Here is a 15,878-nt window from a genome sequence, read left to right as displayed (position 1 = left end):
ATTCTTGTACATTGGCAATATTAAGCATAACAGGGACTTTCAAGGAGGAGGAGGCAGGGTCATCTCTAGCTTGGACCCACAGGGCCATGTTTGAATCTGTTCAACAGTGCCCCTAGTCTCAGCTACCCCTGTTTTTATTTTACTTGCTTTAGGCTTATAAAGAAAAAAAAGTCAGACCTGGCCTTGAACCCAGGTCTGCCCTGCTGGCAAAACGTTCCTGCCTCAGGAGTCCCCTAATGCAGGAAACTTTCCGAAATGTGGTCCGTGTTGGGATGATCTACTATTTTGAACAATGAACCACTCACGACAGCTATTTGGGAGGAACCACTGTTTTCCACACTGACTGGTTCATGACTGCCATTTTACTGCAATTTATAGAGCTAAGTATTTTAGTTACGCTCATTTTTTATTTGCATTTATAAAAAATAAAATAAAAAACAGGAACTTGCTGGGATCACTGATGAAAGTGCTTAGCAGATATGTTATAAAAAAAAAATAGAAAAATAACAAATCTAGTAATCATTGCTTCTATGCTGCCGTTTTGAAGGTCCCAATGTTCACATACATTTTTCTGTTCTGAGGGTTTTGTTTTCACATTTTGGGTGTGAATAACAACATATGGGAAAAATTCTCATAAGTATAAGTGATTTTGAGCAATACATATATTCATTCGATATTTACAATTTTGATTGCTCCAGACGATTTTTGGATATTCAAAATGTAGATATACCATTCAAATTCTTTTGGCTGAGATGTAGGGCCTACATTTAATGTATACATTTAATTGCTCTATATGTATAAAGGCATCTAATAAGCCCACTAAGAAAGGCACATTATTTTTAGAGTGGATGCCTATGTACAATGTAAAGCAAATTTGAAAAGCCCTATGCGTGCCAAAGCCAGGAGATACGCACAGAACTCAGGCTGGTGCATGCTGCACAGATTTTAAAAAGTGCATGAATTCCCGGTACATGCGCAAAAAATATTTTGTAAAAAAGGGGCGTGGAATGGGCATGGTCTCAGCAGGGCATGGGTGTTCCTAGATTTGTCAATGAAATCTGCGTGTATTTACATGCAGAAGTGTGCGTCGGGGTCCCCTACTGCGTAACTTTACTTCTGTTATGGATGGCGTGTAAATCCTGAAACAAAAACACTAAAGAGGTTAGCAGGGTTTTAAGGGTTGAGGCCAACAGGGTTAAAGGTAGGCTAGTTAACTAGGGGGATAAGGAAGCCCTATCCTTTACCTGGACAAACTGGAAACGAACTGGGGAAACTGGTAATTGCGTTGGCGCGCGTACGTGCCAAAATCTCCCCACCTATGTGATAGAGGCGGCATTTGCGCGCAGGTGTGCATACCCATATAACATTGCTCGCACATGCGTAGAGCCTATTTTATATCATACATACATATATGTGCGTATGTTATAAAATGGCTGTGTCCATTAGCGCAAACTGGCATACACACGTACATGTGCACCGCATGGTTGTTTAAAAGTTACCATCTATGTGAATACTGTAGCAATCAGTTCATTAGCCATTGTCATGATATTTACAAAGACATGGTAAATTTACTACAAATACTTTACCAGACTAAATTTACTGCCTTCTAAGGTGCTATAGTTAACCTTTTGCTCACCAAATTCAGCAAGCTATTTGCTAAGAAAGAAGCAGGTTTTCCCTTCAGAAATTTCTACCTTCCTTTTTGATTCCCCCAAGAACATATAGGGCTGCTCGATTATCATTCCTCTATCTAACTTTTCCCCTCCTCCACACCTGGAACGCAAGAGGGCAATATATCCCCCAGCACCAATAGTCCTCTCCTCAAAGGCCTTAGACTCCTATGAGGGTCCTCTAATTCCCCCAGAAGTCAAATAGAGAATAATATTTAACCTTGTGCTGGCTCTAACTGCTGCTTCATAATGCGACTGTGTGGGGTTCAAAGTTCAATGTGTCATTCAATGGCACTATTGCAAATCAGAAGGCTGAACCAGCAGTAGGTAGGAGGCTGTTCTCTAGTCACCAGCCTGTGCTGGGGAGTTTCTACATGAGGTCTATGACCTTTAGGGGAGGATAGAAAAGAGACTGAAATAGAAAGGCATTCCACTTAAACAATGAGCTCATGAGGAGGGGATGTTTGAGATCGCAGTGCAGTGACCCAAATGCATCAGTCTTCATATTGGGGTAGGGGTTATTGGGGGTTTATCTGTTAAAACTAGAGATGTGAATCGGAACCGGAATCTGATCGGTTCCGGTTCCGATCCAAATCTTAAAATTTTTATCGCCCAGCCTGATTTGAGTTTTGATTATTGGCTGCGCCCGATCCAATAATCAAAAAACCCTCCCGAACCCCCAAAAAAGGTTTTAAAATAACCTGGTGGTCCAGCGGGAGCGCGGGGAGCGATCTCCCGCACTCAGGTCATCGGCTGCGTTAATAAAAATGGCGCCGATGGCCCTTTCCCTTACCATAACACAGGACAAAGGTAGCGCCGGCGCCATTTTGAATACTGGCCATATGGCCTGAGTGCAGGAGATCGCTCCTGGACCCCCGCTGGACCCCCAGGGACTTTTGGCCAGCTTGGGGGGGGCCTCCTGACCCCCACAAGACTTGCCAAAAGTCCAGCGGAGGTCCAGGAGCAACCTCCTGCACTCGGGCCGTATTGCCAGTATTCAAAATGGCGCCGGCGATACCTTTGCCCTCACTATGTCACAGGGGCCGATGGTCGGCCCCTGTGACATAGTGAGGGCAAAGGCTAGTGCCGGCGCCATTTTCAGTACTGGCAGCCGCTAGCCTTTGCCCTCACTATGTCACAGGGGCTGGCCGTCGGCCCCTGTGACATAGTGAGGGCAAAGGTAGCGTGGGTGCCATTTTGAATACTGGCAATACGGCCCCAGTGCAGGAGGTCGCTACCGGACCCCCGCTGGACTTTTGGCAAGTCTTGTGGGGGTCAGGAGGCCCCCCCAAGCTGGCCAAAAGTCCCTGGGGGTCCAGCGCCAGCCATCCAGTGCTCCTACCATGTGACAGGGGCCGGCCAATGGCATGGATACCCTGTCACATGGTAAGGGCAAAGGGCCATCGGCGCCATTTTTATTAGTGGCAGCCGATGCCCCGAGAGCGGGAGATCGCTCCCCACGCCCCCGCTGGACCACCAGGTCATTTTAAAAGGTTTGGGGGGGGGGGGGTCGGGAGGGTGGGGGGGGCTAAGGGGGTCATTTTAAAGGGTCGGGTGGGGGTTTTGTTTTTTTTTTTTTTAATCAGGCCATCGGCGCCATTTCTATTAGTGGCAGCCAAAATGGCGCCGATGGCCCAAGAGCGGGAGATCGTGCTGTGACCCCCCCACTGGACCACCAGGTAATTTAAAACATTTTGTGGGGGTTCGGGAGGGTGGGGGATTTGTTTTAAAGGGTCGGGGTGGGTTTAGGGTTTGTTTTGGTGTGCCGGTTTTCCCGCCCTCCCCCCCCCCCCGATTTACGATTTTTCACGATAAATCGGGGGAATTTCTATTGTATCGCGACTCTAACGATTTTTGACAATTTAAAAAATATCTGACGATTTTTTTAAATTGTCAAAAAATGATTCACATCCCTAGTTAAAACCAAGACTCAGAAACCCTAGTCATATAAGAGGCAATAACCAAAACTGCCTGCATTGGTGCAATCTCCACAGGTAGTTCTCACCCTCAGAGTTTGCACCAATAAACAAAGCAAATCTATATGGGTGAACATGTGTCCACATGATTCCCACTGGCAGAAGAAACAAACTGTGGTGACTCAGTAATGATATGCCCATGAGTTCCCCATCCCCCGCAAGCAGAAGGAACAAATCACATTAAATATTATGTGCTGGCAGGCAGAAGAGGTATAGATGAGGCAGTGAAAGGAAAGGAAAAGGAAGGAAGGGGAGGAAAGAGTGAGTGACCGAGTGAAAATTTATTCCACTGGAGCTGCATGTCAATTCGGATTCAGGAGGGGAATGAATGGAAAATGGTATTCAATACCTATGATGGACATTATGAATACCTACCTAATAATGCCATTCAGCCTTTACAATGCCCCCGCCGCCTTCCAACACATGGTCAGTGAAATCTTCAGAGACCTCCTCTACTCTCATGTCCTAGTGTATCTGGATGATATTCTCATTTTTTCATGCTCTTTGACACAGCACCATGAGCACATTAAAACAAGTGCTGCAGAGGCTCCTGGAGAATCACATATATGCCAAACTCGAAAAATATATGTTCAAGCAGGGAAAGCTACCTTTCCTGGGCTATATTATATCCCATCATGGCCTGCACATAGACCCAGAAAGAAGGAAGGCATCAGCTGGGTTAAATCCACATTAGGCCTGATGGTCTCTATTCTTTAACTGCTTCAACTTTGAACTCCAGTACTGATTAGCGAAGAAGAACCAGCAGGCTGACACCCTTTCAAAGTCCTTCAAAACAGAAGACTTAACAGAATCTCCTCATCACATTATTGATCCTGCAAGAATTGTGATAGCCGCAGATGTTCCAGTACCTCTGGGGAAGACTGTGGTCCCCAAATGTGTCTGAGAGAAAGTACTTAACTGGTCCCACAATTCCCACCCAGCAGGCCACCCGGGGATAGCCAAAACAATGGAACTATTCCTTTGCCACTATTGGTGGCCTTGAGTGAGGCATAATGTTGTGATGCTACATGGAGTCCTGTCCTAATTATGTAGTTAATAAGAGCTCCCACACTTGCCCTTGGGGGTGGTTACAGCTGTTGCCAGCCCCTGAAAAACCATGGAACCATGTGGCCACGGACATATCACCAACCTCACTCCTTTTAATGGATGTACTACCATCTGGGTCGTGGTGGACCAGTTTTCAAAAATGGTTCATTTTATACCTCTCTCTGGGCTGCCGTCAGCTCCAGAATTGGTACATCTCTTTTTTCAGCATGTCTTCCGACTCCACAGCTTCCCCAAGTACATTGTTCCTGACCTTGGAGTGCAAATTACAGCAAGGTTTAGAGAAGCCTGTGCAAGAAATTTGGAATTTCACTGGATTTCTCTTCAGCATACCACCCGCAAACTAATGAACAGACTGAGAGGACCAATTAAATCTTTAAGGGGTTCTTCAGAGCTAAGTCAATGAATGTCAAGATGATTAGACATCCCTCTTTCCCTTGAAAGAATTCTGCCATAACAATCATGTCAGAGACTCTGTGCAGTCTTCTCCCTTCCAGATTCGATATGGCAGACACCTAAGAATCCCACTTCCCATGCCGGTGACTGTTCCATGCCCTGCAGCTGACATAGTGGATCAAAATCTGGAGGAACTGTGGCACAAGACTCACCAACATCTCACTTCCCGCTCTGACAGAAACAAGAAACAGGCTTACAAAAACACACATGAGCACCTCATCTTAAGCCTGAAGACTTGGTATGGCTGAATACCAGCAATCTCCAACTAAAAAAATCCCTCTACAAAGTTTTCAAGTCACTTCATAGACCCATTTCCAATCACTCGTCAAATGGAGTCAGTTTCATACCAATTGAGACTGCCAGCTACCCTCAAGATTCTCAATGTTTTTCATGCATCTCTCCTCAGTCCTCTACTATTGTCTTGGCCCTCATGATCTCTTCCTAAACTGACCAAGATAACCACAGAAGAGGACACAGAGTACAAAGTTCAAGTTATTCTAGACTCCAAGCACATCCAAAACAAACTTCACTATCTCATATCCTGGAAAGGATTTGTCTTGAAGAGAACTCTTGGGTGAACCAATCTTCAGACATCCAAGCTACCCATCTTACATGAGAATTCCATTGCCTTTTTTCATGTAAGCCAAGGCCCAGAATCTTGGGGAGGGGGCTTGGGGGTACTGTAATGTTTTGGCTGGCCATGAGAAGGCCCCGCGACCAGCTGCATCTACTCCTAATGCCACCATGGCCACAGGATGCTGCCGGAATCTCTTCATGGCAAGGATGCCGCCATGACATGTTCGGCCCATCAAGCTATGCCTTCAAGGCCTCATAGCGGGAAAGTTCTGCAATGCTACCTGATAGGGATGTGAATCGTTTTCCATATCGTCTTAACGATAGAAATCGTGTGGCAGGGCAAGAAAATCGTCTTAGGCACGATTTTTTAGTTAAAAAATCGTTAAAAATCGTTTTTTCCGATTAGTGCGCACTAACTCGAGTTAGTGCGCACTAACGGGAGTTAGTGCGCACTAACTGGGAGTTAGTGCGCACTAACTGAAAATGATACAATTTGACACTTTTCAGGTCAGTTAAGGTCAGTTTAGGAATGAATATGTATTCCTATTGGCTGCCCTCTTATTTATTCATGTTACCAAGTTTCCTACTGACAGTATATGGGGGATGGGAAATGGAAACAGTTGGTAGCTTGACAAAACAAGTAATGTGATCAGTCAATGTGACTAGAACTTGTGCCCTAACCCTGATACCAGGGGTATTGTGATCTTCCTGCACACAGTGCCCTATCCCTATTAATACCAGGAGTGTTGTGATCTTCCTGCACACAGTGCCCTATTCCTAATACCAGGGGTGTTGTGATCTTCCTGCACACAGTGCCCTATTCCTGATACTGGGGGTGTTGTGATCTTCCTGCACACAGTGCCCTATTCCTGATACCGGGGGTGTTGTGATCTTCTTGCACACATCCCGATATCAGGGATAGGGCACTGCATGCAGGAAGATCACAACACTCCTGGTATTAATAGGGATAGGGCACTGCATGCAGAAAGATCACAACACTCCTGGTATTAATAGGGATAGGGCACTGCATGCAGGAAGATCACAACACCCCTGGTATCAGGGATAGGGCACTGTGTGCAGGAAGATCACAATACCCCGGAGGAGTGAGGGTCAGGCAGCTCCCCCCTGTCTGTGAAGCCAGCCTCTCACTAGTAATGCAGGGAGGGAGCTGTCTCAGACTTCACCATCCACCCCCCCCCCCCCCCCCGCCTCACCCACACACCATTCACTAGCTGGGACATGGGAGAAGTCAGGAGTGAGGGACAGGCAGCTCCCCCCTGTCTGTGAAGCCAGCCTCTCACTAGTAATGCAGGGAGGGAGCTGTCTCAGACTTCACCATCCTCCCCCCCCCCCCCCCCCCCTCACCCACACACCATTCACTAGCTGGGACATGGGGGAAGTCAGGAGTGAGGGTCAGGCAGCTCCCCCCTGTCTGTGAAGCCAGCCTCTCACTAGTAATGCAGGGAGGGAGCTGTCTCAGACTTCACCATCCCCCCCCCCCCCCCTCACCCACACACCATTCACTAGCTGGGACATGGGGGAAGTCAGGAGTGAGGGTCAGGCAGCTCCCCCCTGTCTGCGAAGCCAGCCTCTCACTAGTAATGCAGGGAGGGAGCTGTCTCAGACTTCACCATCCTCCCCCCCCCCTCACCCACACACCATTCACTAGCTGGGACATGGGGGAAGTCAGGAGTGAGGGTCAGGCAGCTCCCCCCTGTCTGCGAAGCCAGCCTCTCACTAGTAATGCAGGGAGGGAGCTGTCTCAGACTTCACCATCCTCCCCCCCCCTCACCCACACACCATTCACTAGCTGGGACATGGGGGAAGTCAGGAGTGAGGGTCAGGCAGCTCCCCCCTGTCTGTGAAGCCAGCCTCTCACTAGTAATGCAGGGAGGGAGCTGTCTCAGACTTCACCATCCTCCCCCCCCCCCCCTCACCCACACACCATTCACTAGCTGGGACATGGGGGAAGTCAGGAGTGAGGGTCAGGCAGCTCCCCCCTGTCTGTGAAGCCAGCCTCTCACTAGTAATGCAGAGCTGTCTCAGACTGGTATCAGGGTTAGGGCACTGTGTGCAGGAAGATCACAACACTCCTGGTATTAATAGGGATAGGGCACTGTAAGAGATGACTGTAGTAGATTGAATAAAGATCTGATGTTTCTGCTCTCCTCACACCAAACAAAAACAACACACAAGCAGAGAAGCCCTTCTTACAAAGCTGAGCTAGTGAGTTAAGTAGGAGGAAAAGTAAACATACTGGTGCCAGTGTGGCTACTTAAAAAAATACACTTACCAACAATCAATTACATATATTTGAACTGTGTACAGTTCCAGCCAGTACCACCTTTCTAAAATGCACAGTGATTGGCAAATTCAACATGCACTAGCATTTCAGGTGCCTGCTAACAAAAATAATAAACAAACAAGTTCTAGTCACGTGAGTGCTGATCATTACATTACTTTTTTTGTCAAGCTTCCAACTGTTTCCATTTCACATCCCCCCAACCATATTGGTAACATCAATAGATAAGAGCACAGCCAGCCAATAGGAATACATACATACATATTCATTCCTAAGTGACCTTTACTGACCTGGGAAGTGTGAACACTTTGTTTCATTTTCTGTTGGTGTTCGTTAGTTTCCAGTTCCATTTCCCATCCCCCCAACCATCACCTCAGTGGTAACCTTGGTAATATCAATAGATAAGAGGGCAGCCAGCCAATAGGAACACATATTCATTCCTAACTGACCTTCAGTGACCTGGAAAGTGTTTATTTGTATCATTTTCAGTTAGTGCGCACTAAATCGAGTTAGTGCGCCCTAACGGGGAGTTAGTGCGCACTAACTCGAGTTAGTGCGCACTAACACGATTTAACGATTTTTAACGATAAATCGTTAGAATTTCTATTGTATCGTGTTCTATAACGATTTAAGACGATATAAACATTATCGGACGATAATTTTAATCGTTGAAAAACGATTCACATCCCTACTACCTGATGACATCAGCATGGCTGGGTATTTAAACCTCAGCCGTGCTCCAGCTCTTTGCCTCAGCAACAGGTCCTCCTGCTTTGCAATGCGTATTGCTTGCTGTCTCTGTGCTTTACCTTGCCTAGCCTTACCTCCTTGTTACCTTTCCTCGTCCTTCTTTGTTGTTGCCTTGCCTCTCTATTGCCTTACCCTGCTTGTCCCTGCAGTGTTATGATCTCCAGTGCCTTGTCATTGTCTTGTCTGTCATCCTCTGCCTGACTTCTGGTTCTGACCCTGGCCTCAGACTCTGACTACCCTTTTGGACTGCTGCCTGCCCTGACTTAGCCTGGACCTCAACATTGCCTGGTCTCTGCCTACCCCCATCCTCAGCATAGACCTGAACACTGTTTGCTCACTGCCTGCCCTATCTGCCTGCTACTCAACATTGCCTGACTTTTCTTTACAGGACCCTTGCCTAAGCCCTGCCAGCTACTGGAACCCAAGGGCTGAACCTGTGGGGAATGGGGCTGGTAAAGGTGAAGCCCTAGAAGCAGTCTTAATAAGAGAGTCCACCTGCTGTTGGTGTGGGCCTAGTAGGCTCACCTGCTAGGCTACATCAACCATGATACAGCCCAAGGGTTCACATCTGTGACAGGAAAAACTACAAATATTATGCCAGGCCCTAAAACACCAATACATCTCCTATTAAGAAAACAGAATAAGCCAGGTTGTTATAGATCCCTTCACAGAAATGACATGCCAGCAGAATACTTCACCTCGATCACCCATGCAGAACACAAACAGACTGACACCAAATACAGAGTAAAATATGAATAGAAATGTGCAGAAAAAAAATTGAACCACTTTCTTCGGGCCTATGCAGGCTGATGCAATGTGACGTCTGCTCCCTGCCAGCCTGCACTGGCCAATGTAACACCACCTCCTCATTCTTCTCTACCCTTAGCCTGTGAGGACTGATGTGACAGTGCCTGCCCCTCCCTCCTCCTTCAGGCCACGTAGCCTGATGTAGAGCTGCTTCCTAATTCCATTGCCTCATTCGAGCCAGATAATCTAATGCTAGAAAAAAATGAGCCAGTACAATGTACCAGTATATACCACTAAGAAAAAGTCCTGCTTTTTCTGTACTTATATATATATATATATATATATTTTTTTTTTTTTTTTTGTTTCTTGTGGGAAAGTGATAATATCAGTCATCTTGTAGAAAACCAGGCAGCTGAGTCATTTGGGCTGTAAAAAAAAGAAGAGCTCCTGGGAACAGTATGCATATGAGCAAATTTTTGAACACACAATAACTCATTAGAAAATTCATACTTCCTAACATTGTTTCAGGCAGGCAGTTACCAGAATAGATGCTTGTTCCAAGTATATATATTTTTAATTTTATACGTTCCCATTTTCAAATAGAAACAAGAAATACATCTTAGTAATGACCACGTGAAATCATTACCTAAAGAACACAAAAGGAAACTCTAAGAAGACCGCAATTTAGAAAGAACCACAGATACACGTGGGGCGTCACAGATCTCAAAAACCAGGAAATCTGACAAAAAAACTAAAGGGAGGCCCACTAGGGAGATTGTATAGGACAGAGGTAGAAAACTCTGGTCCTAGAGTGTCAGAGACAGGTCAGGTTTTCAGGATATCCACAATGAATATGTATGAGGTATATCTGCATGCACTGCCTCCCTTGTATGCAGATTTTACTCATGTATATTCAGTTGTGGATGTCCTGAAAACCAGTCCCATTGCTGTCAATCCAGGACCAGCGCTGAATATTGCTTTGTAGGAGAAGAGGCCCTTGACAGTTCCGAAACTGGTCTGGTGGCCATAAAAACTAGCAAGCTGGGAATGATCAAAAAATCTCTCACACATCTAAATATCTGACCACATGGATAATGTAAACAAAATGTGCCTCCAGCCAAGTTGTAATACTCAGGGGTCACAATAACTAAAATTAGTTCCTCTTCTGTGTGCCCTTGGCCACATCTGGAAAAACACAAACAATAATTTAAAAATAAAACATCTTTGTATGGAAAAAAACATCTTCATAACCCAATACCTATCAGATTCAAGAACAAAATTAGAATGTTTTAAGGCATTTTATCATATTCTTCTGTTTGTGCTGTACCTAGATCAATCTTATAAATTTTTATGACCATATTTACATAAGCATTCATTTGTAAATTTAAAATATTTAATTTGTATTTTTTTTGTTTGTTTCTCCTATTTTCCAGAAACTGGTGCTCTTTTGTGCAGTCCAAATTGGTCACATATGTAGCCTCTTGCAAAACTGAGAAATACATTGTTAAGTCTCAGCAGCTATGTCCACAAGGGGTTCCAGGACCAGAATGTCAGAAAGTCATGTGAGTATATCAGAAATATCTTCAAGAAATAGCTAGACCTTTAAATGAGCTTTAATCAGCTTGTGTTGATTTGAAATTGAGCTTTAATCAGCTTCCATGTTACAATGTAAAATAGGGCAGACCCCGCCCTATCTCTCAGTTTCCTGTAAACCGATGTGATATTTCGATCGAATGTTGGAATATAAAAACAAACAAATAAATAAATTGTGTGAATCCTGGAAAGCAGTTTCTTTCAAACTGCAGTCCATAATGCTCTTCTCTCCTACCTTTCTCTCATCCACCATATGATTGCATGTCTAAAATATTATAAGCTTTACCTAGGGATTTCAATTTCTTAATGTAAAAATATCAAGCAAAACAGTAGCCTGAAAGTTCTAGAACTGTTTGTAGTATGTTTCTTTGAAATTTCTGCCACCTAATCCCATGTTGTATATCTTTCTTTGGACAATCCTGCATTCTGAATTCCTGTCTCAGCCATGTTAAAGTTAAAGTCCTGCTTTCTTAAAAGGAAAAGCAGGCCTGTCATTCCTATAATGCCTTGAGGTTGGTGTTGCAACTCAAAATCCCAAAGGTGGCCTAGGATGGTTTGGTATGATGGCTGAGGGGGGATATGATAGAGGTGTTTAAAATCATGAGAGGTCTAGAATGGATAAATGTGAATCGGTTATTTACTCTTTCAGATAATAGAAGGACTAGGGGGCACTCCATGAAGTTAGCATGTGTCACATTTAAAACTAATCAGAGAAAGTTCTTTTTCACTCAACGCACAATTAAACTCTGGAATTTGTTGCCAGAGGATGTGGTTAGTACAGTTAGTGTAGCTGTGTTTAAAAAAGGATTGGATAAGTTCTTGGAGGAGAAGTCCATTACCTGCTATTAATTAAGTTGACTTAGATAATAACCTCCGCTGTTACTAGCAATGGTAACATGGAATAGACTTAGTTTTGGGTACTTGCCAGGTTTTTGTGGCCTGGTTTGGCCACTGTTGGAAACAGGATGCTGGGCTTGATGGACCCTTGGTCTGACCCAGTATGGCATGTTCTTATGTTCTGTTTGAAATGGTTTATTTTGTTGAGAATTCAAATGATTTCCTTGTGCTGTACAAAATTTGTGAGAATACTAGCTTTAAGAACTATTGCTTTAAACTAAAATAAAATGGTGATTTGCCTGGGATGGACAAATTGATGTGACTGAAATGTGGTTATTCCCTCCTTTTGTGACTTTGATTCAGCTGCAATGATCTGATCCTTTCTTTTTCCAATCTATATTCATACATGGGAACTTTTGAGTTGTGATCACCCTGAGATTGTTGTTGATTAGCCTTTTAGCCAGGGAGGGAGGGGAAATAAGAGGAAGGAATAATTTGTATCCCAGTATTATAGAGACATGATGGCCTATCTTGTCTGCCCATATACGCAACTGCTCAGCTTTACAATACCTAACGCTCACTCAGAGATCCCACGAGCTTGCCTCATGCTTTCTTGAATTCAGATACTTTCCTTGCCTCCACTGCAAGGCAGTTCCATGCATCTACTACCTTCTCTGTAAGAAAGTACATATTTCCTTAGATTACTCCTGAGCCTACCCTCCTTTCAGCTTTATCTCATCAACTTTCTCTTTTCCACCTTCTCTCTGCTAATCCACATTCACTCTCTCTCTGCCATAACTTATTCCTCCCTCCAGGAATGACCCCAGTATTCTTTCCCTTCCTCCCTCTCTGACCCCAGCACTCTCTTTGCTCATCCCCCCCATAAGTCACAAACTTGTGTACTCTTACTCAGCCCTCAGCCAAGTCCCAAGTCCTGGAATTTTCAAAGTCCTGCGCTTTCTCCCCAAATGCTGCCCGCAGTGTGTACACTCCAGGCTTACCTCTTCTCTACCTAGAGGCCTACTGAAGGCAAGGGGCTGGAGCAGTAAACAGAGAGGCCCTGAGCTTTTCAGTGTTTCCCCAGAGACCTGGCAATTAATGCAAATTTCCTGAGTCACTAGGGAAGATCTGTATTCAGAGATCTCACCAAATCTAGTGATCATTTTTACTTAAGAAAAAGAGGGATTTGGTTCAGTTGCTAGGTTATCTCTGGCTTGCTTTTCCATATGATTTACTTAAATAAGCTTAAAAGTACATAGATAATCCAATACAGGATACAGTAAATGATAACACAAGTCACATGAAAATCATAGGAAGGAAATGCTCTGCCAAAAAAGCTTCCACTCTAAGTGATAGGAAAAGGATATACTGCATTCAAGAGACAAGAATAGGGAGCAACTATAGGAACAGAATAATTGTAATCCTTTGTTCATGTGTTTGCAGTTTCCCCTAGGGCCATAAAAGTATTTTTTATTTGGGGGCTAGCTCCTCCATCTTCTCTCCGCTTCCTGCAGATCCCAGGGGGGAAGGAAATCTTTCTTGGCCCAGGTGATGATGTGTTTCTCTTTAAGTTTGGGTATCTCTCTGGTAGTGTATTTTCCTCAGGGACAGACAGGCTGGATGTTCAAATAAAATGTACTGATTAATTCCAAAATGTCAGGCATAGTCCAATATACTTTCCACAACTGAAACTGTACAGTGGAGTTATTTACACAAGTCTCTTTGCTGATGGAATATGTCCTTCTTTCTAATTCCTTATTTGGGGGGGGGGGGGGGGGGGGGGAGCTTGACACTTTTTACTCATTAGTGTACAAACACTGGTGTAGGGGGAATCCTATTGGGGAGCCCCAAATGCTCATAAAAATTGCACCCGAGTCCAACGCTCTCCCTTTTACCCACAGTCTCTGTGCATTGTCCCTTTGGAGTGAAGTCTCAGTTGGGAGATTCAGTTGGTTGATGTTTCGTCTCACACTTTCTTTCAAATCTCTATGACTTCTCTGAAGGAAAAAGTCTGATGCTTCCAGTCTAGAACCAATTTCTCAGTCTCCTGACTCCAATTTGTGAGGGGTGGGGAAAAAAAGCCTCCACAATAACCAAAAGGGGAAAATCCAAATTACTCTAATACCAAAAATCCCATGCTGGGTAATGCTGTCACTGGTCTTGCTTCCTCTAGGAAGAGGAGGAAAAATTCAGAGGTCTCCAGACCCTGGTTTCTGGATTGGGGCTTGTCTCTCTCAAAAGGGTACAGGGTGTTCACAGAAAAAGAAAAAAATAATCCAAAACCTTCTCAAAATTTCCCCAAATCTCTCTTTCCAAAAATGAGCAGACCCTCTCAGACGGGGAGAATACTGATGAAGAATCTATCAAGTTGGGTTAGTGTGTTAGTGCTGGGATTAGTGGACCCTTGGGCTGGCCGTGCGGATGAAGAGGGAACTTGAAGAGGAGTCCGCAGTAATGACATGGCCAGGAGGCGGCACGGAGCCAGGAGACCAGACAGGAGCTTCGCCACTGGAAGCCCGAGGTTCCTCTGGGAGGAGCCTGTGAGGACCCGGGCTGCTGGGACTTAGGAGAGGTCTCCCGGAGCAGAAGAACAGCAGGGCGGTGGACAGTCCGAGGTCGGGGCTGGCAACAGACAAGGATAACCGCAGACGTACCAGAATCAGAAACCAGGAAATCAGTCTGAGGGTAAGGCAAGGCTGAGATAGGAATGGAGACTGAGGCAGGAGCAGAGACTGGATAAGGAGCGGAGACTGGAACAGGAGCGGAGACTGGAACAGGAACTGCAACTAGACGACTCCAGGAGTGAACCTCATTGCAAGGCAAAGACTTCATGTAGACGCAGAGTTTAAATGTCCTGCTGGTGTCTGACATCATCTCGGGGGCCGGCCACGGTTTCGCGTCACTGTGCCTTTAAACTTTTCCCCCTTGCATGCGCCTAAGGGGGGGAGTTGAGAGAGGAGCTGAGCAGCATCTCCCTTGTGGAGACGCAGCCGCAGAGAGGGCTGAGTAGGCCCGAAAAACACCAGACTTCGCTGCGGTGCTTCGGGGCAGAGAAAAAGTAAGGATTCGTGACCGGGACCTCAACATAGTGGGCCCAACTCAGCAGGGAAAAGTAAAACAGCTCTTGCTTCTCCAAGAGCCAACTCAAAATGACCACACACTCTATACTATTAGCTCCCCCAAATGCCCTAGGGATAGCCAATCACAGTTAACTTCATAGGTGATACTGAAATAGAATGGAAAATCCCACTAAGCTGTTATTACTAATGGGCAGGCAACAAGGGTCATTCTAGTGGATGACCAAGGGGGCCGGTCACATAATTATAAATTATAGCAGGTGGGCAAGGATCAGAGGAGGTGTATACTTTAATTGGGAGAGTGTAAGATAGGAAAAGTCTCAAGGAGGTAGATAACATGGTTTATTGAGTTCTTCAGATAGGACTTCAAGGTGAAAAGAGAAGAAACATATTATACTAGAAGAGGGAGAAGATTTCCATGAATAAGGTGGAATGGAAGGAAAGGATTGGCACTTAGAATGAACCAAGAAGACAATAGAGTCAGTGTGCATGTGTAAAATGGCATATAGCAAACAATGTAAGTCCACAAGCAGCCGAGCACAGCTAGCACTCTAAATATAGATACACGCCAGAAAGTGAGTGCTAGAGTTACACAGTCCCGGAATTCCAAATCAATTTTAAATATCAGGAAGTTTTTATTATTTATATCGGCAACTCCACTGTATATATAAACATATTTCTCAAACAGAAGGGTCCCCCGACATGGACCCGTGTTTCGCCAGGGGCTGCATCGGGAGGGACGCACAAGAAGTTTAAATGTGTGCTGTAAACAAAACATATAAATAAGGACTGTGTTAGAAAATAGACACCAATGCCATACTTCATTCAG

At 45.0% G+C, this 15,878-nt stretch overlaps 1 protein-coding gene across 3 annotated transcripts in view; it reads left to right on the top strand.

The window, feature by feature from the left end:
- The window catches only part of MMRN2 (multimerin 2), a 113,477-nt gene that overhangs the window by 40,045 nt on the left and 57,554 nt on the right, over window positions 1-15,878 (top strand). For all 3 annotated transcript variants that reach the window (XM_029609337.1, XM_029609336.1, XM_029609338.1), the window contains exon 2: window positions 10,976-11,104. In XM_029609337.1, coding sequence (XP_029465197.1) covers window positions 10,976-11,104 — 129 coding nt within the window. The remainder of the gene's footprint in view (window positions 1-10,975; window positions 11,105-15,878) is intronic.

The sequence above is a fragment of the Rhinatrema bivittatum genome, chromosome 7 (genome assembly GCF_901001135.1).
Source record: "Rhinatrema bivittatum chromosome 7, aRhiBiv1.1, whole genome shotgun sequence".
NCBI lineage: Eukaryota > Metazoa > Chordata > Amphibia > Gymnophiona > Rhinatrematidae > Rhinatrema > Rhinatrema bivittatum.
The sequence above is the reverse complement of the archived record's forward strand: the minus strand, read 5'-3'. Positions and strand labels throughout refer to the sequence as shown.